General features: G+C 36.5%; 2 protein-coding genes across 3 annotated transcripts; one reads left to right on the top strand and one right to left on the bottom strand.

Annotated features, from left to right (window-relative positions):
• Window positions 1–1,216: 1,216 nt before the first annotated feature.
• On the bottom strand, window positions 1,217–5,282 carry gmppab (GDP-mannose pyrophosphorylase Ab). Its single transcript, XM_077199282.1, has 12 exons — window positions 4,969–5,282; window positions 4,646–4,743; window positions 4,215–4,318; window positions 3,841–4,033; window positions 3,693–3,752; window positions 3,421–3,551; window positions 3,181–3,315; window positions 2,993–3,090; window positions 2,712–2,758; window positions 2,548–2,640; window positions 2,291–2,459; window positions 1,217–1,823 (listed from the first exon to the last, which is right to left on the bottom strand). Exons 1-12 carry the CDS (start codon window positions 5,006–5,008, stop codon window positions 1,723–1,725), a joined length of 1,269 nt encoding a protein of 422 aa, XP_077055397.1. The 5' UTR covers window positions 5,009–5,282; the 3' UTR covers window positions 1,217–1,722.
• A 4,098-nt stretch (window positions 5,283–9,380) lies between these two features.
• Window positions 9,381–25,663, top strand: mylkb (myosin light chain kinase b). Of its 2 annotated transcripts, none has more exons than XM_077199283.1 (17): window positions 9,381–10,263; window positions 12,211–12,327; window positions 12,462–12,527; window positions 15,275–15,316; window positions 15,512–15,639; window positions 16,572–16,728; window positions 17,454–17,759; window positions 18,289–18,333; window positions 18,432–18,522; window positions 18,604–18,807; window positions 19,557–19,774; window positions 19,857–19,980; window positions 21,003–21,155; window positions 21,404–21,527; window positions 21,647–21,737; window positions 22,566–22,700; window positions 24,287–25,663. In XM_077199283.1, exons 1-17 carry the CDS (start codon window positions 9,606–9,608, stop codon window positions 24,535–24,537), a joined length of 2,910 nt encoding a protein of 969 aa, XP_077055398.1. In that variant the 5' UTR covers window positions 9,381–9,605; the 3' UTR covers window positions 24,538–25,663. The 2 variants fall into 2 exon arrangements, with proteins under 2 accessions (XP_077055398.1, XP_077055399.1); XM_077199284.1 differs by having other exon boundaries at window positions 9,397–10,263; window positions 22,569–22,700.
• The last annotated feature ends 1,856 nt before the right edge of the window (window positions 25,664–27,519 follow it).

Consider the following 27,519-nt stretch of genomic DNA (forward strand, 5'->3'; position numbering starts at 1 on the left):
ATCTCTTTATGAACTTTTTGAAATGACAAAGTGGTAGTTGCATGGCTGTCAATGGAGGGACAGAAAAGCTCTCAGATAGCATTTAAAATATCTTAATTTGTGTTTCGAAGATCAACAAAAGTCTTACAGGTTTGGAACGACAAGAGGGTTAGTTTTCATTTTTGGGCATAATGTGTTTGTTAACATTTGTAAACAAGTGTTTAGGGAATAATGCAGTTAATGTCCAACAATAGTTGGTTTAAAGCACTTAATTAATGACATTTTCAGATTTTCCATGACCTAATCTAAAGTGAGAACTATTTACCGTTAATAAGTTAACAAAGCATAAAAAAAACATTATTAACATTTAATTATTAGCTAATTAACAATAATAAGTGACAATGATTGAATAACTCACTTGTATATTAATATATCAACAATAGACTACAATATATAACCTATGAATTCAATATAAACTAATAGTTTGCAAATTATTTGTAAGTACTTTAATACTATTAAAAAATGTTATACCGTTTCTCCTAGTGATAGTCTGCAGATGCATCCTAACCCAATAAAGACAGTATTATGATATACATGACAATGCAGCTATTGTGGTAAATGTACGTTAATGTTGTAGTAATGCTTTATTAATAATGTTGTAGGATAAACCCCTGTCAAGTATCTTTGTTTCTTCAAAATTATATGCCATTCTGTCAGACAAATTTTTTTTTTTTTTTAACTTGTGTGAAATGTGCACTAAGAAGACATTTGCCATTTAATTTTCTTTTGTTATCTGGTACACAGAAATGTTTTTTACTTTATTTGAAAATGTCAGTGCAGACAATCTCACCTTTCCAGCATTACTACTTTGGTCATAAATAAATAAATAAATGTAATAAAACCAACGAAATGGCAAATATGTGTTGTACAAGCCTTCAATTCTGCATTTCACGTTAGCTAACAGAAAACCACAAAAAAAGTAAATGGCAAAGAAACACATAACCACAGATATGTCCGTCTTTTCTTACTGCTTCCTCTAGTCAGAAGGGTCACTCATATGGCCCTATCAGTTTTGATCTTCTGAATAATTTGATATATGTATGATGTAAACTTCAGTAATGTTTAAATCGTTATGATTGATTCTATTGTTTTTTATTTCAAATATAAAAGCATCAGGCTCATTCTGTGCACAGTGGACTAGTTACTTTGACACAATAAAGCTTGATATGCTCTGATGTTTTTGTGGTTGAAATGATTTTAATAAATGGTTGTGACAGAAAACAGGAATAATTACCAAAATACCCTAAACCTTATCTCCATCCATTTCCATTCCTGCCAAAACTATGTGCCTTCAAATCTGTCAGTTTAAAATACTTCACTGCTCCCTCCTTAATTTGCTAAAAAGTCAACACAGGTACGTGATTTGTAATTAAGGAATGATAAAATCAAAATCTAGTGTTATGTTAGGCTGGTACATCAGCATAGAGTAAGTCATTAAATACAAAATTCCCAGTCCTGAAATAATCAGGAAAATATCCCATTGTTGAACAATATTATTCATACTATATACTGCAATGCAATTTGATCACAAGTGGACTCATTTTCTCTGAACAGTAACTGCCAAATACATAAACATTACATATAACAATGAACATTAAACATTGTGCAATCTTTACGCTATATACTTTCTACATGACCCAATGTACTGTATTCATTCAGAAAGACAAATGAGGAAAGTGTCTTCTACAGAATAATCTGGTTTTTGAAGCTCCTGTTGAGATCTTTATGAGGCAAGACGATAGAGTTTCGAATGATGACCTCTGATGGAATATTCACATTGCAGCCTACAAGGAAAACATAGAGAGCATATAGATGGTCAGATGGGCTTCCTGTTGTTGAAAAACTGTTGCCATACAAATGCTGTAGCAAGAGGATTCATTGTTATAATGTCTTAAGGAACAGCTCCACCTTATGGACTGCTCCTACCATTACATCTCATTCATATGTCTAAAACACTATTCAGATTATAATCAGTAAGAATTTAAACTAGTACTTATTCAGCAATGATGGATTAAATCGACCAAACATGGCAGTAAAGACATTCACAATGTTATAAAATATTTTTAAATAAATACTGTTCTTTTGAGCTTTTTCAAAATTGATAATAATAAGATATTTTCTTTAGCACCAAATCAGCATATTTTAATGATTTCTGAAGGATCATGTGACACTGAAGACAGCAGTAATAGCTACTGAAAATTTAGCTTTGCCATCACAAGAATTATTTGTAATAGAGGCAAGACCTTCATACCAAGGATGGTGATGGATGGGGTTAGACCTCCATCCCTGAACAGAGTCTCGCTGTCAATCTTGGCATAAGGATCGTTGGGATTGGGGTCACTTGGCGTTCCTTCTACTCTTGCCCACTTCCCCACCGTACTGTCCCACCCAACAATACTGTTCAACACACAACAGTGGTCCTGAAACAGAGAAACGAATATTTAATCATTAATTTCTCTTTCATTTCTAATTGCCATTGTTGCAAATGTGAGCTATAACCCGCTTAACCTGTAACACGGCTCCATGTAAAATGATGGACTCCCTCACTCTTACGCCTCCTCCAATCGTCACCCCTTTGCCAATGGAAACGTTAGGACCCAGCTGAAGAAAGAGACAGAACAAATTGAGTACAATATAGAAAACTTTATATGAGCTGATATCCATGTACTCACCACAGCAGAGGGATCAATGTTTGCTGTAGGGTGGATATAAACATCTCCTGAAGGTGGAAAACCAATCATTTTAAGTGACTTTGTAGCTTTACATAATTTAAGTAATTTTATATATTTTTCAGCCTTTCTACTTTAATTCTGTTTCTTTGTAATTATTGTGAGATTTACTATCTGAGTGAAAATTGTTTCCACAATTTTTTTTTTCAGTGTAGGTTATGTTAAATAAAATTACAGCTTTATAGAGCTAAGGTTGTTCAGAGAGAATACTTCATGCATCATACCTATTATTTTGGGAGTTCCGTCTTGGTTTGTGGCCAGTCTCTCGGGATGTGTCTGATGATACTGCTTGAGGTACAAACGACTAGCGTATATTGCTGACCTGTATTGTATTATGAAACATCATGTACTGTATATAAGGAACAGTGGCAGAAAGGGGGTGGGGGCATAATCGAAAGAAAGACAGGTTTACCCCGCAGACTTTATCTGACTCCAGAAATGCTGTGTTTTGTAGACAAAGAGTTTTTTCTGTCCTGCTAGGGTTGTAAAGATGTCCTGTTCCAGACGAATCACCTCTGGCATCTGCTTGCCATTAGTGAGCTCTTCACTGTGGAAAAAATAAAACTATTTTCAGTGCAAACAGGTCAGACTGACCTATTATTATACAATGTGCAAAGCGGTTTAGGGGCTGAATTATGTCAGTGACACTCACTGGATCCTCTCTTGCTGGTTCCTCTGGAAAACCTTTCCAATATGGCCAAATATATCTGGTGTGAACAAATAGATACCACAGTTGATAATGTCACTTACAAAAGTACTGGGTTTCTCCACAAAATGGAGCATCTGAAAGAAAATGAGTGATAATTAGCATACTGTGTATGTAAGCGTCTCCTTAATGGCATTTATTAAACTGAATGTTTGACCTTCACCTCATATGAATTATTACTGTACAAGCAAGCAATCTTGTATCTTTATTCACAGTACCTCATTTGTCTCATGATTTTCCACAATGCAGCCATAGTTCAGAGATTGTGTTCTATTGGCCTAAGAGACATTTGAATTAAGTAAAACGTTTGGATTAAAATCCCAAAACCATATTATCCTCTCTCTCATTTACTAAAGTTAAACCTACTGTAGTTCCAAGTAAGACTCCACAATGACCCTCGCCATGTTGAAGGTGGAACCGGAGCATTTCCTGCAAGGGGAACTCAGAGCATACATCAGCATTCATGAGGAAAAATGCATCCGGACCCCCAGACAGGATCTGGTCACGAAAGTGATAGATCCCACCACCTGTACCCAAGGCAGTAAACTCCTGCAGGTACCTTCAGATTTATAAAAAAAAAAAAAAAAAGTGTTTGAGCCTATAATGTATATTTGACTAGTTTTAAATTACAAGATTATCAGATGTGTGAGACAAAATATAAATATAGTAGCAATCATATAATTAAAAAAAAAATCAATTTGTTTTATTTAAAAAGTCCACTGATTTGAACTCGTATCTACCTTATTGGGATTTTAAACTCCTGCTGAGCACAAGAAATGAACCGGTTTAGCTCATCATTGGGCTGATAAAAACCTATTAGTATGATCTCTTTCATATCAGGAACCTGTAAGAGAATTAAACATGGCCGACTTTTAAAATAGATATTGATTACTGTAAACACACTCTTAAGAATAAAGGTTTCAAAATATTTTTTGGTTTGTTTGTTTTTGCAGTGATGCTATAGAATAACCATTTTGGGTTTCCCAAAGAACTTTTAATTGAACAGTTCTTAAAAGAAGTTTAAAGAACATTTTAATGATCGAAATAGACTTTTTCCACTATATATGCAATGGAAAGGTTCCATGCATGGAACCTTTATTTTTAGGAATATAGCGTCAATTTAATAGACTTTACATGTGAAAAACACAATCAACATTCAACAGTGTCTTACTTGGGCACAGGCTTCTATGTGGTGCTGTAACATGGGAACTCCTGCCACAGGGAACAGCGGTTTGGGAACCTCGAAGGACAGGGGGCGGAACCTGGTACCTGAACGCAGGGCATTTTAATGAAAAGCGTTTTCTATAAAGTTTTAATCTCCACATTTACTAGTATTTGCTACTTTTATATTAAGACAGTAACTTCAACTGGTTTCAGTTATCCTATATCGGACGCTATTACACGTCCATTGCGCCACGTCATCGTAATGTGACATTGTTGCAGTATCATTCATCTTTCATTCATATAACATTCAAAGAATAACTAAAGTCTCACCTTTTTGAAGCCCCCCAATTAGGATAATCGCTTTTAACATCTTTCTTTCGGTTAAGTTATGACGCAGTCCACTCTTCAAGACGAAATACGGATTTATCCGCTGGTTATATCACGTCGATTATTTTTATGTGATTACTTCATGTAAATCTTTTTATAAAAAATAGAATTAATCTTTAATGATTTTTTTTTAAAACTGCTTAGCCTATAAGTCAAGTTTTTCTAACAACACGAAACTGACTCCAAAACCAGTTTTATTAAATCCATTCAATACAGTAATGCGGAAGTGAGTGTACTGTAACCCCGCCCATTGTGACGTATCTGCTGCTCTGCCCTATCTGGTCGTCTGTTTGGGTTGATACTGTTAGAGGGTCAATTTATGGACAGATTGGTCCAATTGTTCCATAATTAGGTAAAACAAGCATTAAACAAAATTAAATATAGAATTAAATATCCGGCCACACGATTCTCATACAGACCGATAACATTCTTATTGTTTCTCTTACCCCATTTCCCATGAGGAAAGATGGTTCAAATTATCTACCTCTAGATGGCAGACCTAATCTTTTTTTTTTCTCCCGTGTAGTCTTATTTACAACTTTCACGTATTTCAATACCACCTGCAGTGACAATTAAGAATGTCAGAGATAATGAAAAGAAACTTTGTTAAAGAAAACCCCGCATAGTTTAAAACAAACCAAGTTCTTAGAAATGTAATCTTTTTATTTCATTATTTTTTTATTATTTAATGTAATCATTATGGGTTTATACATTTATGTGTATACTCTAAAAATCAATGTGTAACCATTATGTAGAAATGACTTTCCTTGGACCATGAATAGCCTACAGTGAGGCCAGCAGGGGTGCTCACCCTGTGGTCTGTGTTGGTCCAAACACCCCAGTATAGTGATGGGGACTATATAGCCAACGGTAAAAAAAAACACTGTCTTTCGGATGAGATTTTAAACCTAGGTCCTGACTTTGTGTTCACAAAAAAATCCCAGGATGTCTTTCGAAAGAGTATGGTGTAAACATTTTGCCCAGTGGCCTCTGTCCATCATGGCCTCCTAATCATCCCCATATACTGATTGGCTTCATCACTGTCTCCTCTCCACCAGTAAGCTGGTGTGTGGTGGGCGTTTTGGCGCAATGTGGCTGCCGTTGCATCATCCAGGTGGATGCTGCACTTAGTGGTGGAGATTCCCCCATATGTAAAGTTACTTTGAGTGCATAGAAAAGCGCTATATTTAGACTAGGTAATGAATTATTATTATTATTATTATTATTATTATTATTATTATTATTATTATTATTATTATTATTATTATTATTATTATTATTATTATTATTATTATTATTATTATTATTATTACTACTACAATTGAGTGTATCTTATACATAATTTAAAAATCATTAAAGAATAATTCATGATTATTTTATTCATAATCATTTACATTCAGGCCTAAATTGTAATGATAGTTGGAAAAAAATACTCTATATGCTATTGTAACATATTTGATTTGATTTGATTGTAACACAATTTCTATTGTGTTTAATAAGGCCTATTAAATTATCAACATGATCAAACATGATCATATTCATTTATAAAATTCATGTTAAAATGCAAGTATCAATGCTTTTGAAGAATGTTTATTTGTACATCTCAATTGCATTATATGTTTTGCCCCCCACAATAAAAACTACAGAGCTTTTATAATACTACACATTTAAATGTTATCTTACTAAGATATTATAGGGAGACACAGAGAGACAACTGATATTAATAGCAATTTATGTATAGTATTTTATCAGAATTTCATATTTTTTTGGCCATATGAACAAATGCCATATAACTTTTCGGCCATATAAATAACAATAACAAATTGTTGTAATGACACAACAACACTAGAACAGGAGATGAACCCAAGTGAACAGGTAAGCGTGAGGTGAGCAGGGAAATGTTCAATCTTTCAAAACAGTCTTTAGAAAACTCAAGGAACGTAGGCATGAAGCGATACCGATCGCTACATAATCCACAGGAAGAAAAAAAAAAGAGTTCTAGAATCCTACAATAAGGCCAGCTGCAAGTGTGAGGTTTAAATGCAAAAAAACGTTCATTGAACCTTTAGACAAAATCCTAAAACACATTTGCAAACTTGTTTTAGGATTTTGTCTATAGATTCAATAAACTGTTTAATTTTTAAAAAAAAAACTTATTTCATAAGTCACGCTTTACAGGGTTAAAATAAAAAAAAGGTTAAACTTTCAATGTCAGTATACTACAGCTGTGACATGTAAAAGCCACGAATCTTGAACTGATGATATTACTAACAACCATCTTTCAAAGTGAAATGTGCCAGCTTGACCAGTCTGAAACACCCTATGAAAAGAACCATTGTTGAACTACGCAGAAGCCCTGCTTTGTGACTGGTATGAGAGGTGCTGATTGATCTGGAGGTTCAAGTCTTCATGGACATATATGGTTCTGGTCTCCAAAGAAGAAGACCACACAAGCTGTTCTGTAAACAGTGTCCCCATGCTTGTCTGCCCCAAATGAGATCCTCTCCATTCTCAGACACAAAGCAAATAGTAGTGTTACTTTCACACCACTCTGGGCATGCATGTATTTTAAGGGATGCCCCCTCTATTCTGTCACACCCACTGTTGTTTTACTGTTTCAGAATGTGTTATGCGTATTGTTGTAATTCAAATGGAAGGAGGAGATGAAAAAAATTTGTTTATTAATGGTATAAGAAATGTATGACTTGTGTACTCCAGTTTAGGCTTATTTATTGTGTTGTATGTGGTCATCCAGGGCACCACTGCCTAATTATCATGTTAACACTTGGGAGAAAATGCAGTTTAGTATGTTTACATGCACTAATAGTCTTGGGGCTCTACTGAAGCCTTGCCTAAGATTCTGGTTTTGATCATAGGTTTTGGCACATAAAAAATATATATATATACAATTAAGGGTTAATTCAAATTAAATATATATTACATTTTATTAAATATATTAAATTGTTTCGATCTAAGGTTATATGTGTACTGTGAAATTGTTTGTAATGTCTTTAATACAGAACATACTTGTTGGAATTTGATATAAGAACTGGGTAAAACTTATTTGTCCTTGTTACACATTACATGTAGTTACTGTAGTAATAACTATAAATTATAGATAATTACATGCAACTTACACTAAACTAAACCCTAATCCTAACCCTATAAGTACATGTAGTTTATTATTATTACTCCGCACTTAAATGAATAATTATACTGTGACACGGACACTATAAAATAAAGTGTAACCAAGAACTGCTGTTATATTTAAAAGGTATCGACCCAACTCATCTAAAATATTTTATGTTGTGACTGAAAGTTTTCTGAAAATGAAAGACTTTGTTTATTCACTTCAGGCATATGTAGTCTAATGTAGGACTTGCACCCAGTCAGATTATGCTCTATCCATCATGACTCATGACAACACATCCAATCCCATCATTATGGTTATCTCTAAGACTTGTATTGCCATTGAGGATTGGACTCCCATTCGCCCACAGAATATGAGGAGGATCAATTTAAAGATGTGAGTTTGACTGTTTCAAACTAGCAGCAATGGAAAGTTCACTCACCACTGAAGCAAAACAGCACAGGAAGCTATTTTATCTAGGAGACATTCCCATGTTGTGTCCATCTTCCTCACACGCACAACGATTAGAAGAGTAACAGTGAGTTTCATATCCATATAAGGCTGCCCATGTAACATTTTAATATAAACTGTTGGAGACATGCAACTCAACTCTGATTGGTGAAATGCATCTTCAAAATGGCCCAATGAGGGCCTTCATTTATAGAGAGGTCATAAAGTTAGGCACATCCAAAGAAACACCCACGTAATAATCAGAATACTTATTTTATGGTTTCTGTCCAAGCACGTCCAAGTAACAGTGTCTAAAACATGGATGAGCCTGAGATTCTTTTCCTTTTCTCATTATTAAGCTTTCAACAATGACAAGTTTTTTTCTGTTCAATGAATGTAATTCCAAATCAGGCAATGATGATAGACTGAAGATTTTTATCTGTGTTTTTGTCTTTAACATAATGAATCAGATTCGGATGCTATCTCGCCATCTGTTTACCTCCTAACTCTGTTCTGCTGTATTGCTGCCCATGCACTGGAAGTGTTTCCCTAATAAGGCAATGGCGTTTCCCCCTTTGATGCCACACAGATATGAAATGTGTTCCTGTCTCCAATTAACCTATTATAGAATGGAGTCTAAGCTCTTAAACAATACGATTACACTCCCCACACTCACATAACTCTTTCCTTCCCTCTGTCCTTTCTCTACTCTCTGTTCTCTCCTCCCTCTTTCATTCTGGTCCAGAGGGGTTGTCCCAAGAGTGGTTTGAGTGGGGAGAACAGAGAGTTGCACAGTGACTGGAAGCCACAGACAGAGCAGGACCGCCACAGAGTCACTGGATCAGTGGGATCCTGAAGGAACGTTTATTCAACTGGATACCCATATCCATTTACAGCTTGTGGAACCGCAAGGATCTCCTACCGAAGGAGCAGAGAGGGATTGACAAAAGGAACTTTCTTAAATTAGCTTTATTTTCTAGAGGTTAGCAGAGGAAGACAGATGACAGACTTTAGGGCAGCTCTAAAGCCCCGGTCAGGGCCTAAGCCGGGGTCTGAGATCAAGACAAGCACCCCAACAAAGGTTGACTTCAGATCATTGCTCAACAAGAAAGATGGTTCATCCAAAGCACCTGCTGCCACACCACCCCCAAGCAGCGCACCTTCAGGCTTCAGGTCTGTCCTGAACAAAAAGCAAGCACCAGAACCAAAACCAGAGAAGAATGAGGAAAACGAACAGAATTCATCAAAGCCAACACTCAAGACACCCCAGAAGGAAAAGCAAAGTGGTGTCAATGGCGTAAACGGTGGTGAAACGGATACAAAGGTTAATGTAAAGGAAAACGCAACCACCGAGAAAAAAACCAGCAGCAAAGATGTAGGGAAAACAGAAAACAAGGAGAGAGCCAGTCCAAAGAACAAGACAATTGATGGACAAATAACAGAGACAAACGATAAAAAGGCAAAAGTTGTGAACGGAGGAGAGAAGGATGGTGGAAAGACGCCTGTTTTCACACAGACTCTCGGTGACATCACTGTGGTGGATGGAGAGAAGCTGAGGTTAGAGTGTCAGGTGACCTCTGACCCCCAAGCTGTCATAACCTGGATACTTGATGGGAAAATGGTGAAGCCATCCAAGTTCATTATCTTAACACAGGAAGGTATAAAAGTTGATACATTTGAACACAATTTTAAAATTACAATGCAAAAATACTATTGATCTTGTATTTTCTGAACAGTTCTATATGTCTTGATTAATAGTCCAATGTAATGCGGTAACCTTGGGTCTGTATAGAGTTACACTTTTAAAAACAAAGATTCCAAAAGGGGAGTTTCACAGAGATGCCATAGAAGAAATGTTTTGGGTTCCCCAAAGAATCTTTCATTGAACTGTTCTTAAAAGAATCATTTTGTCCAAAGAACATTTGAATAATCTAAAGAACCTTTTTTCCAATATAAAGAACCCTTTCTGCAATGGAAAGGTTCCGTGGATGTTAAAGGTTTTTGATGGAACCATCAATGTTTTATTTTAAAGAGTGTATTTATTGATGTGGAGAAGCTTAAACCCTCTCTTCCTAAATTCCCTGCTTTAGTGTTCTGAGCTGTGTTGTAAATCACATACTGAGAGGCTTGATCTTAAAGCTGAGGCTGAATCATGGCCAACGGGAGCACACTGTGAGTGTTATCTTGGCTCTTTGAGCTCATTCACATTAGGTTATTCGATCTGAGGGTTTAAGGTCTCTCTACCCCATTTCACTGACATGAGACAGAATGATCATCTGGACACAATTAGAAAGTTCTGAAATAGCAATAGAGGATTCCCTCCGGGTCTAAATCAAACAGGGATGTGATGGATGTCCCCTACACTAATGCAACATCCAGTACTTTAAGCTCTCTGTTGTTCTGGTGGAATTTGTTTATAAAGTAGGAGCCGTTTTTGTAAGAAAGTTCCTTAATACAATTCTTGAGAAATTCTTAAGAAGTTTTCAAATATTTTCTTAAGAACCTCTTTTCTTTTCTTTCCTTTTTTCTTAAGGAGAAAATAACAAGCCTTATATTTGACAATAACAATCCAACAAATTCATTGAACATCTTACCTTTGGCACTTTAAAATAAGTTGGAGGTTATCATAGCTTTAAGAGGTTATTTACAATGATTTTTAGGAACAATATTTTCCGGAATTCAAATTCTTCTAAAGTTTTGTCAAACAATCTGAAGAATTTTATTAAGAGATGTCTTTGGGAATACCAAATATGGTTACATTTTATTTTGATGGTCCACTTTAGACACTTTAATAACTATAAGTAACTTTGCAACTGCTGTACATGTCAACTAACTCTCATTAGAGTATTAGTAGACTCTTAGGTTAGAGTTAGGGACTTATACGGACTTATAGTCCATAGAATGTCTGTTGGGGGACCATCACAATAAAGAGTTAGCAGACAGTACACTCTAATTATAGTTAGTTGGCATGATTTACTTATAGTTAATGTCTAAAGTGGACCATCGAAAAAATATTATTAAATGTATTTTTAGGGATAGTTCACCCAAAAAATTATTTTTTTTTCTGCTGAACACAAAAGAAAATATTTTGAAGAATGTCGGTAACCAAACAGTTGATGGGACCCCATTGACTTCCATAGTATTTTTATTCCCCCATACTATGGAAGTCAACGGGGTCCATCCACTGATTGGTTACTAACATTCTTCAAATTATCTTCTTTTGTGTTCAGCAGAAGAAAGAAATTCACACAGGTTTGGACCAACTTGACAGTGAGTAAATGATGACAGTATTTTTTATTTGTGGGTGAACTATCCCTTTAACTGAAAATGTCAGTTAAGAAGACCAGCCCCTGATCTCCTTATATTTTTATCAGACATTTGTGATTAAGTATTCATATGAATAATTTGTGCTAGTGGAATCATTTACTTTCTTTAAAATTTCATATTTGTTTATGGAGAACGACTTTAGAATTTGAAGTTGTTTAATAAATTAGAAAACAGCCGAGCTAAATTCAAAAGCAGAAATTATTTAGTTGTAAACAGCTAAATGTTATTAAGGATGAAACACAATTGTCATTTGATTCTACTTATTGTTTTTCAATCAGGTGAAAAGTGTTCACTTACAATTGACAAGGCTCTACCAGAGGATGAAGGACGATACACATGCAGAGCAGAGAATGCACGTGGTAAAGCAGAGTGTTCCTGTATGGTCACTGTTGATGGTAAATGTCTTGTCTCCCTCCTATACTTCTCTTTATCCATGACATTGGAACAGAGTATTGAGTGAGGGTGCAGCTACAACAAATTCCTCCCAAAACTGATAATTAGGATACATTTTTGTGTCGCATTCTTCTAGATCCTTCAGACCCATCTGCAGATAAGAAGAACAGGAAGAGCCCTTCTTCAACTCCCACAACAGAAAGTGAGTAAGGACACCTGTGGCATGTTTACTTGGTCTTTTAGTTATTTAAAGGGATAGGTCACCCAAAAATGAAAAGATGTTAATCTGTTACATCATTTCAAAACCGTGTTCCATTTGTGGAACATAAAAACAGACATTTTGAAGAATGTTCACGCTGCTCTCTTCCATATGATTAAAGTGGATGGGGAAAAGTCATTGTCAAGCTCCAAACATTATACATAAAAGTAGCGCATGCGACTCATTGACATAATTCTAGGTATTCATACTCACCAATCACATCAGTGTATGAAAAGGAGCAGCTTGGACATTTACATAAATATCTCCTCTTGTGTTCCACTGAAGAAAGCCATACATGTTTCAATATGAGCGTGAGTAAACAATGATAACATTTTTATATATGGGTGAACTTTTCATTTAAGGGAGCACCTTGAAAATTGTGGGGGAGGGGGAAAATTCATCATTTACTGCATCTTGTTCCAAACCTGAATGCATTTCTTTTTTTTGCTGAACATAAAAGAAGATATTCTGACGAAGGTCTGTTTTGGATCCCATTGACTTCCAGTGTATTATTTTTTTTTTTTGTCCATTTAATGGAGGTCAGTGGGAACTGAAACTCAAAATATCTTCTTTCATGTTCCACAGAGGAAATAAAGTCATACAGGTTTGGTTTATTACAGGATCATTTTGGGGTGAACTATCCCTTTAAAGTAATACACCACTGTACATAATCATCAATAGAACAAACATATATCTGCTGTTGGACGAATATCCATGCATGGTTTGAATAGTTGCATAGGAATTTTTTTCTTTTTCTTTTTTTCAAAATCTTGTTTGCAACAAACATTAATAACAATTATCCTGTCTTGGCATACTATAAATAGGCCTTGTGTTTGTTTTGTCCCTCTTGAGGATGACCATATGTAGTAAATATTTCAGTAACCTTCCAGAAACCACAATAATTCCCCATTAAAGTCCATTTCCTCAACCTTATTCTCGGAAAACCCGCGCTGTGTGAAATGAACCTTAGTCCAGATTTCCCTTTCAAAAATATTTGTCATTTGAGAAGATGACCCCATAGACAGGACAATGGTCATCACGCACACTCTATCCACAGAGGATTTTCGTATCAGACGGCAGATTTAATCTGTGGTGCTCAAACAGTTTGCCAGTACTGTAGTTTTCAACACAACTGTCACACTAGATCCTGCGTTTTAATCCATGTGATTATGGTGGAGTAAAAAATAAACTCAGCCGATAGTGTTTTGGAACATTAGGCAACCAGTTTTAGTGCTGCATTTGTTCTTCTAGTATTTCATAAGCATAGCAGCCTTTAAGGCATACGTAGCTCACATTTACATTACAGTTATGTTCTTAACAAACAATGTCAAAGTGATTTACAATTTAAGGAACAAAAAGAATGTAACAGGCAAATACCAGGACAGGCAGCTGGGAGTGCTTGTGGATAAAACTCAGGTGTGTCCAAGCATAAGAGGAAATGAAAGATAGGAGACAGAAGAGAAGGCCTAAAATGGTAGACTTCTGTGAGCTGAAACACATTAAGATCTGACTGTCCTCTCTGTCTTCCTTACCCCTGTTCTCCCCCTCTCCCACACTCTCTCGCTCTGTTTGGACTGTGCTGGAGTATTAGTGGGGTTTACATGTTGCATTGTTTCTTGATGGCGATCAAACCTTAAATAAATAGTGGAGAGAGAGAGAGACACTGCTTCCTGGATCTTGGAGATCCTATATTAAGCATTCCCATATAAGGGGAATTCCAGCAAGACAGTGTCCACACAGACACTCTTTCACTGGATGTTGATCAGGAGTGGCAGTTTCCTTAGAACTCCTGTCAATTCTCAGATGCGCCCACAGATGAATATTGACTAGTCATTTCCTTTTACACGGCGCAATGATATGTCAGTATAATGTCAACATGTTTGATTAGTGGATTGTTTTAAGCTACTGAATAGAGAGTCCGTCATTTATCCATCGATCTATCCATTTATCCGTCATGTATGGGCGGCACTGGCTCATTCGTTCATGTAGGTTGTCTACAAACCGGAACGTTCCACTTGACCAAGTGTCAAGGTGTTCATGAGCAAGACACCGAACCCTTCAATCAAACTTTGTGGTATTACATAAAACAAATATTGTATAATGTGACCCATTTATTTATTTTTCTTTTCAAAATATGCTAATATTTCTATAGGACAAATAACAAAAGCAATACAGACTCCACAGAAATGTGTTTTCCTTTTGGTTGGTCATGTTGAGACCCTTCTGTCAAAAGGTAGTTATTTAATAAATCATTATTTATGCTTGCAGTATGTTAGTAAGTTACTAATAGTTACTAATAGTAACCTCCCCTTAACTTGACAGTTCACCCAAAAATGAAAATTTCTGTCATTATTCACCCTCACGTCATTCCAAAACTGTATGACTTTCTTTCTTCTGTGGAACAAAAAAAGAAGATATCAGGAGAGAAGTCTCTGCGTTTTTTTAAATCCATACAATGGAAGTCAATGGTAACCAAAACTGTTTGGTTACATCAACATTCTTCAGAACAGTCATACAGGTTTGGACCAGCATGAGGATGAGTAAACGGTTACAGAATTTTCATTTTTGGTCGATCTATCCCTTTTAATCAAATGTTTGTTTCAATAATTATGTAAACGTGCCTCTCTAAAGATACACAGCATACACTGTTTATCTATCTTACGTCAATACATGCTCTATATCTTCTGTAGATGAAGCCAGAATAAAGAAGAAACCAGCTCCCGCCAAACAGGGTAAGAATATCTCTTCCCACTAAAACTTACATAATCATACTAATCTGAGGAATATTTAAAGGCCATGTATGTTTTCTTGTGTAATAAGCTGTCTTGCAAAATTCTGATAGTAGACAGGCAGAGAGAGAAAATACAGAGTAACAATTTACCATGATTGTTGAATGTGACTTTGTGTTTGCCTATGATGCCATGCAGGTTCTCCACCTCAGTTTCTGCAGTTCTCTGGAGATCGGAAGATCAGGGCAGGAGAAAAGGTGGAGCTGTTGGGCAACTTTGGAGGATCGGCACCAATAACTTGCACCTGGCTCAAATTTAAAAAGCCGGTAGGAAGAGTTGGAGAAGGACAGAGAGTTTGTAACATGACAGATCTGTGGTTCCCAAACATTTTGAAACAAAGTTCCCATTTTATTGTGATTTTTTGACGGCACCCCGGCCCAAACCCTGAAAAACCATTAAATTTCCCACATGACATCTCTTTAAGCTAAAAATGACAGCACAAATCATAAATACACATGTAACGTAAACAAAAACATTTTGGAGCGCAACACAATGCTCAGGATTTTTAAAGTCAAAATCGATCACTGATTTCTTAACATCTTGATCAACCGATACAGATCCCGATACCATTTTTATGGGGATTGGTATTGATTTACAGTCGTTGTTAACTGAATTGATGTAAAGTAGTGACACGAAGCACTGTAGTTTGATTAATTGATATTCAAATAAACTTGAAAAATATTACATTTAGGCCTGGTTTCGCAGACAGGACCAAGATTAAGCCAGGATTAGGCTTTAGTTCAATAAGGGCATTTAAGTAGCTTTTATAAACGTGCCTTAGAAAAAAAAAACATTTCTGGTGCGCATGTAAGACAACGGCAGTGACATAATTTAAGATATGTCAGTGCAAGTTGCTTTCAGTAACTCAACCATACATTTAGTCTGGGACTAGTTTAAGACTTATCTGTGAACCCGGGGGTTAGTTGTAAATATCTACTTTATTCATTTTATTAATAGTAATATATCAAAAGTATATATTGAATTGTTTATTTTTAAGTAAATACATTTCATGACTTTTAATTTAGTTGCATTTTTGCATTGATGACTTGAAATGGTGCATCAGTTTGATATAAAAGTGGTAAAATAATCTAAACAGCGAACACCCAATTTTAATATAATGCAGTCAAATCAATTAGAAAATGAAGGCCTAAATGACCTACTGATGATGACCTACATGATCTACTCTTCTCTTGTTTAGATCCAGCCAGGAAGTGGGGGCATTTCCATAGAGACCAGAGAGAACAGCAGTCAGCTGACAATCACAGCGAGCGACCAGGATCACTGTGGCTGTTACACTCTAGAACTGCTGAATAAATTTGGCACCAAGCAGGCCTCACTCAATCTCACCATCGTAGGTATGGGAGCAAACAAAAACAGGAAGTGACACATAATGAGAGAAGGGATGGAATCAGATGGGATTATGATTTACTATTACTGTGTGTGTGCGTGTGTGCGTGTGTGTGTGTGTGCGTGTGTGCATGCGTGTGTGTGTGTGTGTGTGTGTGTGTGCGTGCGTGCGTGCGTGTGTGTGTGCATGTTATTTTGGGTTCAGTCACTTACTTATCTTTAGAATTCCTCTGAAAATATCAAAAAATATTAATTTGTGGCAATCAATATCAGCAGTATCGATTCATTAGCATTTTGATAAAACATTTTGATATAAAGCACATTTACTGGACAAGTCAAGTCAAGTCACCTTTATTTATATAGAGCTTTTTACAATACAGATTGTTTCAAAGCAGCTAAGTGATAACAGGAAAATAATGCAACAAAGTTTGTTGTGACTGTACAGCAGCTCTAGAAGTAAATATATTGTCATAGTCCAGCTTAAGTAAATCCAGTGTTGATTAATTTCTTTTTTTTTTTAAGTTATTAATTCTGTTCATTTATCCATAGCAGCTCTGGTGAAAACAGAGATGTCATTGTCCAGCTCTGTTCAGTTCTCATACAATGGTGTCAGAGCAGGCAGATCAAGAATATTGTTGAGGATGTGTAGTAGTACTAGTAGTCTCCCTATAATTCTATGCAAAGCTTTCTTATATTGCTGACCTCTCCAATTAAATGTAAACCTGTGTCCCAGATAAGCCAGATCCCCCAGCCGGCATCCCTGCTGCCTCCGACATCCGCATGTCTTCACTCACCCTCTCCTGGTACGGCCCCACTTACGATGGGGGCAGCATCGTCCAGTCATACAACCTGGAGATCTGGAACTCCATGGACAACACATGGAATTACCTGACCTCTTGTAACAGCACCTCATTCCACGTCCAGAACCTTATCGGCGATCGTCAGTATAAGTTCCGTGTTCGAGCTGTTAATGTGTATGGAGTTGGAGAGCCCAGTGCAGAATCTGAGCCCATTAAAGTGGGAGTGGAGGAGATAACAGGTGAGAATGAACATCTGCTTAATTGCGAGATATGTTCTTTTTCTTTTGATCGAGAAAGAAATCTCCAAAAATCTGAAGCCACCAGAGAAAATGCCTTTATTTTGCAATCTTTTCTTTTTAATACAAACATTTTCATGAGAAATCATATTATCATCACAACAATTTCAATGAAAAGTCCAATTTCAATGAGAAAGAAATTTCAAAATTTCTCTTGCTTTAATGGCAATAGCATGAGCATGAACTCCACATGTTCAATGATCACATTATTTAGCATGATGTGAGAATGTAGAGAGCATCTTGTGTACGTCAATGGAAGCAAAGAATTTATATTAGGCCTATTTAAATTATATAGATGTAAGATATTATTGTTTACATTTTTTCAAAATTTAAATTTTTTATATTTGTCTGGGTTTAGATTGAAAAAACAATTAAATTTGGTCTCAGACTATTGAACCCCAAAGTATAAATGTGATGATCTGATGCACTACTTCAAAAACTATAGTTTTAAAACATTCCTATTCTTCTTCAGAGAAAAAGGAAAAGGGGGAAATTGGAGCCACCGTGTCTGATGATGGTATGAAGTTCAAGCAATTATCCACCCCTTCTGAATCCAAAGTTTACTAACATGACTCCCACATGGTCAATCTGATACATATCCTGTTCATTTCACAGATGAGGAGAAAGAACCAGAATACAGAGATGTGGTCATTAAGAAAGACTGTAGCGTTAAGGACTTCTATGATATAGAGGACCGCTTAGGAACGTAAGAGATGCATCTATTATATAGTTTTCTTCTCTTTTCTCCCTTTTCCAATTCTCATGGTCTTTCTGTTGTCTCTACAAGGGGTAAATTTGGTCAAGTCTTCAAATTAGTGGAGAAGTCCTCCAAGAAGGTATGGGCAGGGAAGTTCATCAAGGCATTCTCACAAAAGGACAAGGAGAATGTGAGGCAAGAGATTGGTGTCATGAACAGCCTCCACCATCCCAAACTGGTGCAGTGTGTGGACGCCTTTGAGGGAAAGTCTGACTTGGTTATGGTATTGGAGATGTGAGTCCCTAAACTATTGTACGCCATCCAAGTAGGCTACCCTGCTGAAAGATCCAGCATACGGTATGTTTTGCATGCTGGGACCAGCTTGGAATGCTAGTTCCTGGTTTGTTGGTCCCCAGTATGGGAAGCACCAACTCAGTTTTGCTTGAGAACAGCATGACTATGCTGGTCCACCAGTTATAGCAGCCATGTACCAGCTCTAACAAGCATAAACCAGCCTGGACCAACATGGAATTCAAGCTGGTTTATGCTGGATTTTTCAGCAGGGTATCATAACACAGATTGACTAATTAAAAACTTGTTCTACGTTGGGGCCAATTATTACATTAGGTCACTTTGGTGAACCTATGTGTTCCCTGGTGTCTTTGAACAGGCTGTGATGTTTGGTAGTTGGTTTTTTCATTCCACCAGTTTAGCTTTTTATGGAGAAGGTGGAATGTAAAATCCAGCACCCCGTGATTGAAGAAGTGTGTGTCATATGTCCTTATATAGTGAGATGGAGAAACAGCGAGGTGGGGAGGAGAAAGCATGGATGCTCTCTTTCTTAGCTTGGCAGCCATGATGGAAAATAGGCCAGATTTAAATCTCCCTGACTGTAAGAGAACTATTTAGCACTGCAGGCTCAGACACTGTTCATATGGTTGTTAAATGGAATGTGCATAAACAGTTTGCAGTCTGCAGTCCGACAGTGATTGGTTATAGCGTCACTAAACAATGTTGTCATTGTGGTCCCCCACTGACTGCAGGATCTCTGGAGGTGAGTTGTTTGAGCGAATCGTCGATGAGGATTTCGAGCTGACTGAGCGAGAGGTGATCAAGTACATGCTGCAGATCATAGATGGAGTGCAGTTCATCCACAAGCAGGGCATTGTCCACTTGGATCTCAAACCTGAGAACATCATGTGCATCAACAAGACGGGAAGCAAGATCAAACTTATTGACTTTGGACTCGCTCGAAGGCTAGGTAAACAAGTGTAAACAACTGCAAATACAAGCACAGAGTCTGTTTTTGTTTGGCAGAGTTGAGATTTTGTTGTTGTTTTCAGAGGATTCTGGCTCTCTGAAGGTACTGTTTGGAACTCCTGAGTTTGTAGCTCCTGAGGTGATCAACTATGAGGCTATCAGCTACCCAACAGACATGTGGAGTATTGGCGTCATCTGTTACATTCTGTGAGTGACAAATCTCAGCTCATCCAACCGTCGCTAACAACCGTGGCACGTAAAGACAAAGTAATCAATGCTGAAGACTGGAAACATTTCCTTTTAAGGGCATTATATGTTTTTGGACAACTCGCTTTCCAAGCTTGCTTTTTCAATTGATCATGTAAACACAATTTTAATACCTAGGAGGTAGAGTATAAATATTTAAACTGATTCGTGTCAGTTACTTTTATTGGGGCTAATGGCCCCGGTCGTAAAGGGCAGTTTTTGATGGAAAACACTAAATTGCAATAATTCGGAAAAAAAAAAACACCTCATAACTTTCGTAAACACCTGTTTTTTGCTACAATAATTGTACTGATTCATAAAGGCATTGCGTATCTCATTTAAAGTAATTTGATTAAAAATGTAATATATTTTTTAAAATCTTGTAAATGAGAATGCCTGAACCTATCAAATATTTGTAAGATAATATTACGGACTTGTTTTTTGTCGATTTTAAGTTTTATTGAAGGTGATTAAATCATTTTTCAATACAGTTGAAAAAAGTGAAAAGAAGTCCCCACTTATGAAATATTGCCTTTATATCTATAAAATTGGTTATAAACTATATCACTAAACTATTGGCTCTAAACTATATCACGTTTGGCATTTCTTTTTGCAAAATACACACTTCATTGAACATGTTACAACCAGTCATAAAAAGGAATATACCGTTCAACAATTTGGTCTTGGTCTGATTTTTTATGTTTTTAAAAGAAGTCTCTTATGCTTATTTATCTGATCAAAAATACAGTAAAATATTATTACGAATTAAAAGAGCTTTTTTTATTTTAATATATTTAAAAATGGAATTTATTCCTGTGGTGGCAAAACTGAAATTTGAAATTTCAGCATCATTCAGTGTCACATGATCCTTCAGGAAATACTTTTAGTCCTCTTGTAGCCTACCTTACATCACATTTTGGTTGAAAATGCTGTAACAGAATCAAAGATTATTCCCTGAAACCCTTCCTCTTGTTTACCCTCAGTGTCAGTGGTCTCTCACCATTCATGGGAGATAATGACAATGAAACCCTTGCCAATGTCACCTCAGCCACCTGGGATTTTGAGGATGAGGCATTTGATGAGATTTCAGATCAGGCCAAAGACTTCATCAGCAGTCTCCTAAAAAAGGACATGAGGTAATATGAAACTGCTGAAGAAAGATCAAATTTTTTTAAATATACCAACATTGTTCCAAGTTAATCAAATGCCTTTTTAGAGCACTCTGTAGATGCACAGGAAGCGCCTACATTGTTGTAAATGATTGGTGTAATTGGCTAAATTAATTATCACTCAAATGTATTGGTAGGCCTACATGCTGAATGTTGAAAAGAGCATTTGGAGCATTTGATCTGAATTCTGAGACCCTTTAAATGCCACACTGTAGGGCCAGGCTGACCTGCGCTCAGTGTTTTGAGCACTCCTGGCTCAAACAGGACACCAGAAATATGGAGGCTAAACAGCTGTCCAAAGAGAGAATGAAGAAGTACATCCTGAGACGCCGCTGGCAGGTGAGAGCACTGCATTTTATTTTGATTTATTCGTTGAACAAAGAAGGAGATTCAAAGGAAATGGTTTGCTTGGTGTAAGTGGCAGAGTTTAGATTTTATGTTTGTATGTGTCTGTGCAGAAAACAGGGAATGCAGTGCGAGCTATCTCTAGGTTCAGCTCTATGGGAATGTTAGGAGGCATCGGACCAAAGAAAAGCTCTCCGACTGACGGTATTGGCTCGGAAAACAATTTTCACATTGTTGCAGCATATAGGCTTGAGTGCAACAGTGCCCACCCACTTTTTCAACAGTGCTTGTTCCGGAAGTATTTTTTTCATTAATTTCTCCCATAGGGATTTCAAAAGAGTCTTTGTTATAAGCCATGAACCAAGCCACCAGCCACGAGTTGAATCATAACATTCTAAACTTTGATTTGAAGCAAAAAAAGTATTTGAAAATCAGATTTAAAAACTACGGTATAACTGTATACTGAAATTCTTTAGTGATAGAAAGAACTACAATCCCATGAAGCACTGCACACAGCATAATCAAATTAAAAACGATGGAGAAATATAACTACTCATTTAAAAATGTTGATTACATATAAAATATGCATATACTGTATATTCAAATATTTAAGTATTTTGAAAGCATAGGGAGACTGACTTGATTGCATGGGTGCTTCATGGGAGTGGGCGCAGCTAACAAGATCTTTCAGCACATTTTGCTTGCTTTATGTGTCATTATACAGATATGTCGACTGTCTATTTGGTGAAATTTTCTTTACAGGATCATATCAACACAATATTTTTAAAAACTAAGCTGAAATAATGTGGGCTGACATCTTCAACAGAAGCAAATACCATCAATTAACAACCTCGTAACTCACAGTAAGGCTGTCTTTAAAAGTTTTACAAGTTATCATCAAAAATCAATTTCTCTGTGGAGAAACTGAATGGAGTTTTTACTTCCGGAACCCGACTGTTGTGCTCTATTGCATATTAAGTGTCATATATGTAAAAAATATTGTTTGCATATAAAAAAAACCTGTGTGTTTAGAAGAGCCTCCTACACCATTCTTTGAGAGTGTGGAGGATGAAAACCGCACACCAGAGGCTCCCACCTTCTCCTCTGTCATTCAGGATGTGGAAGTGGTGGAAGGCAGTGCTGCCCGCTTTGACTGCAAGATTGAGGGTAATGACCTTTGACCTCAAAGGCTATTGTGCTTTTAGTCCTGAGTTATAATTATTTTGCCCTTCACCCTTAATATTGTCAAATATTATTACAATTTAAAATAGCTGTTTTTTATTATATATTTTAAAATGTAATTTATTCCTCTGATGGCAAAGCTGAATTTTCAACAGTCTTCAGTGTTACATGGTCCTTCTGAAATCATCCTAATATGCATTATGATTTGGTCCTTTGAGATATCCATATAAGGTAAATCTTAATGTTTTGGTCAAATGCTGTAGAAGAAGAAATGCCTTTCCAGTCTCTAAACATTTTTGGGACTGCAGCAATTTTTTGTACTAACATTATCAGTTATAATCATTGGTCTCTGTTGCATTTAAATTCTAAAGGAATATTAACCATTTGGTTTGAGCAGGGTTTTTTAAGTCTTTTATTCACTATTTTGTATATTTTTTTACACCTATTTTAATCTGTTTTAGGGTCTCTAAACTCATCTTGTGCATGAAAAAGAGCCCTGCCCCCTGCCATCACACATTTCTTGAGTAGGCTACATAAATTCTTATTTTAATATTTATAAAGAATAGTTCAGCAATATCATACGAGTAAGAGTGCTGTTTTCCCAGATATCAGCACGTTTGCAAATGTCATATTGATTTAAAAAAAAACAGTTCAATAAACAAGAAGCTAATATTAGGTGACTTACATTTTAGACTCAAACTATTGTTTTTGCTGTATTTCACCAATGAGAATAATTCCAAACAAATCCACAACAGAGCCATTGAGCGTCTCCGAGCAACACAGTGGTATTTCCTTACTGAATGAATACGCGATTTTCAACTAATCGTTTGAATGAATGATTCAGTGACTCACTCGTTAAGACAATGAGTTGCAGCCCCCTACTGGCGGTTTAGTTTTATATTTTTTAAAAGTTTAATTTCATTATGGTTAAAAAGATAGAATGCGTAGATAGTGGTAGACAGAATGCATTTATAAATAGACTTTTATGAGTGAAATATGAGATAGCATTGTTCAATATAATAATAGATAATAAAGTAATTGCAGTTGCAATGCATTACATGCTTTTTTCCTCATATGAAAGGGCCTTTCTTTAAAACAGGCCTCCGAATTGCAAAGGCCACCTATGCCATTAGAATTAAAGGTGCTCTAAGCGATGTCGGGTGACGTCACTTCTTGTTGAAATTCGAAGTATTGTCAAACAAAACGGAGGCTAGCTAGACCCTCCCTCCCCCTCATCCGTGCACTAACCCCCCAAACCCCACCCCCAAATCCTTCTTGTCGGTCATTGGCTGGAACATTTTGTTATGTTTCGTGGTGCGGGTTAGCCCAGTTTGTTTTTGTTGCCGTTTGTGGAGCCTGGGGTGTCTGCAGAGACCGCGTTTTTTTACAGTGTGTTCAGGTCACAGGCAGCTAGAGGATATTGAGGAGATGCTTGCTGTATGTGACAAAAAATGTTTTGGCCTAAAAATTGCATGACATAGCTTAGAGCACCTTTAATCATTGGTTGGCCAAAGGCTTTGATAGCATTTTTATGATTTAATATTGATTTACTGTATTTTCTGAACTCAAAGGGTACCCAGACCCCGAGATAGTGTGGTACAAGGACGACCAGCCTATTAAGGAGACGCGTCACTTCCAGATCGACTATGAGGAGGACGGCCACTGTAGCCTGGTGATCTCAGAGGTTTGCCCAGATGATGATGCCAAGTACACCTGTAAAGCCGTCAACAGCCTGGGAGAAGCTACCTGCACCGCTGAACTGTTGGTGGAGTTTATGCAGGAGGAGGAAGGAGACGGAGACGGTGAAGGAGAGGAGGACTGAATAAATATGGAAACAGAAGTGTATAATGATGGACGGTGTGAGAAAGAGGAGGAGAGTGGAATGCCACAGAAACTATGAATATCTTAAACATTTATACAATTTCGATTCTTCTTTTTTACACCATCTTTAAGTTTCTTCTTACTGCCTAGAATAGTTTGAAAAAAGCGAAACGGTTTTTGAGTAAAACTGTTTGCCGAGATCAAAGACATTCCTGCTTGTGTCTTTCTGTCCAGAAAATTATCCCAACTGTTTTACCCAAAGGGACTGCAAAATTAGATATGACAACCATATAGCAACCCTTTGATGTTGGGACACCTGGACAAAAAAACCTGCTTGTTTTATCGACCTGATCACATTACATTGATACCATCTATGTCAGTCATTTTTTGTCAGTATACAACTATGTGCACATTTTAAGTCTGCACTGCAGTGCAATCTAGTGGTAAAAACACGACAGTGCTTTTAAAATAACATTAGTCTGGTGTCAATATCAATATGAAGACAATTGAAATAGTGTTGGAGACCTTACTGTATGAAGATATTAACTTTTTTTATTTTTGGCATTTTTCTAATGATCATATTTTTATTTAATAGTTATAAGAATTAATGTTTCTAAATGATTGAATGTAGTCAGTCTTTTAGAAACTGTAGTTGATAGAAGGAAGTGACTAGCATTAGAAGTGACTAGCATTAGAAGTGACTAGCATTAGACTCCTCAAATACAAAGGACTGTCTGTGCTGTTCCCACTTTGAGTTCATTTAGCATTTTATCAGCTAATTCACTTGCATGAAAGAACAATGAGGTGAATTTTGTGCTGCAACCTGCAATACAAAGCTTCATTATATATTTATGACCCTGTACAGGCTTCTGCTGCCTTTGAGTGTCTGCACTATTCTCTGAGAATGAATTAATCATAGAATTAAGACTCGCCCCTGTTTTGTCTTTTCTTTTTCTTTTTTGACTTAACATATAATGCTTTAAATTTCCCATCACATTAGAAGTAGCATATCATAATTTGAAACAAATCAACAAATCTAAGTGCCCTGTATGTTAGTTTAGGTTTATTCAGCATAACTGGCAGTGATTATCTGAACACTGGTCATAATAAAGTGTTTCCCCTCTGTGCTTTTGTGACATTTATATTTGTTTGTTTGTCAGAATTACTTATGTAAAACTGGTTTAATGACAGGGAATGCTGCGATTTCTATACAGACTGTTCAAAGCACGGCACAAGTATTTGAAGGTAAACTATGTAAATTTTTTGTTCAAAATTAACCAAATTTTAATACATCATTAATCCTCCTTCCAAAATGTTTTTTGTCTTACCCTGATTCACAATGGTAAACCTTTTATAAGTGTTTATATTTGAGATCTGTGAGGATGGTTTTCACAGGAAGTTGCGTACATACGTCACTGGCCCGTGCAAGTCTCGTCATATCAATAGAGAAAAGTTGCTGGCTACTTTGATGTGTGTATGGAGTGAGAGTGAAATTGGATAGTTGTTACAAAGCACAAGACATGGAGCACGCTAAATCTCCAACATCTGGGGAATCACCTTTTCTTTTTTCTTTAAAAAAAAAAAATTTCGAACAGAGGAGAGTCTGCTGGAAAAAGAGAATACGACAGAGCTCGTAATAAAACAAGAATCAACATAGGCTTGGCTTTTCAGAGATGGCGTGGACTGAATTTTTTGAAATGTTGTAAAAGCAACGCAGAGATGCCGTTTTTATTTTAACTGGTAAGGTGTTTTATTGAAGAGACATATTGCTCATTGTAAAGCATTATCTATATTGCGAAGGGTCATATTCATCCGCATAGTCAATCAGAGCTGAAGCTGAAATAAATTTTCTTCCACTAAAAGCAATATTTTTCAACTACTAGAGGGCCAAAAGTTTCATTGTGTACCTTAAAGTTAGAAACTGGTTGTCACATGAACTTTCTTTTGCATATTTATTTATAGCAACTTGCTGGAGTTTTGCTATTTGTTTTCCACGGTGGTCATTATTATCTGTATAAGTAGTTTCTTGATCAAGGTCTAGGACAATCTTGGCTCAAATCATAGTCCAGGTCATCAACTGTATCATCAGCATGTCAATGAAGGATCAGCATGGTCCAACAATAAACCATATAAAACTTGCTAGGCCTATCATTAAAAGACTAATATGTTAGCTACAACATAATAATCTTATGTTTGTGCTTTAGAGCAACTATAGGCCAGGTTTCACAGACAGGGCTTAGATTAAGCCAGGATTAGGCCTTAGTTCAATTAGGACATTTAAGTAGCTTTTATAAACGTTCCTTAGAAAATAAACATTACTGGTGTGCATCATGAGACAAAACAATGGCACTGACATATTTTAAGATATAAGAGCAAGTTGGTTTCAGTTAAAACAGCTCAAACATGCATTTTAGTCTGGGAATAGCTTAAAGGGATAGTTCACCAAAGAATGAAAATTCTGTCAGTATTTACTCACCCTCATGTTGTTCCAACCCCGTAAGACCTTCGTTCATCTTCGGAACACGAATTAAGATATTTTTGATGAAATCTCTAGTCAGTTAACTTAGTGTGATTCCGTAGAGCTACGTCACACGTAGGCTCACTATTGGCCGACGCTGGTCATGTGTGTGATGCGTGTGACGTACAACAACAGAAGCTTACGCTATTACACTAGTGAACTGACTCGAGGCCCACAGAGAAGGAAATGAATAGTTGAAATAAAGTTGTTATTTTTGTGTTTTTTTGCACACAAAAAGTATTCTCGTCATTTGATAAACTTAAGATTGAGCCACTGTAGTCACTTGGACTATTTTAACGATGTCTTTAATAACTTTTGGAGGCCGGCAAATTCAATCCCTGAAGAAGCCTATGGACTAGTATGGAGAAGTGATCCAGCTCTCAGATTTCATCAAAAATATCTTAATTTGTGTTCCAAAGATGAACGAAGGTCTTACAGGGTTGGAACAACATGAGGGTGAGTAAA

This window comes from Siphateles boraxobius, unplaced genomic scaffold (genome assembly GCF_051911475.1).
Source record: "Siphateles boraxobius isolate OS27281-9 unplaced genomic scaffold, OSU_SipBor_1 41, whole genome shotgun sequence".
Lineage (NCBI taxonomy): Eukaryota > Metazoa > Chordata > Actinopteri > Cypriniformes > Leuciscidae > Siphateles > Siphateles boraxobius.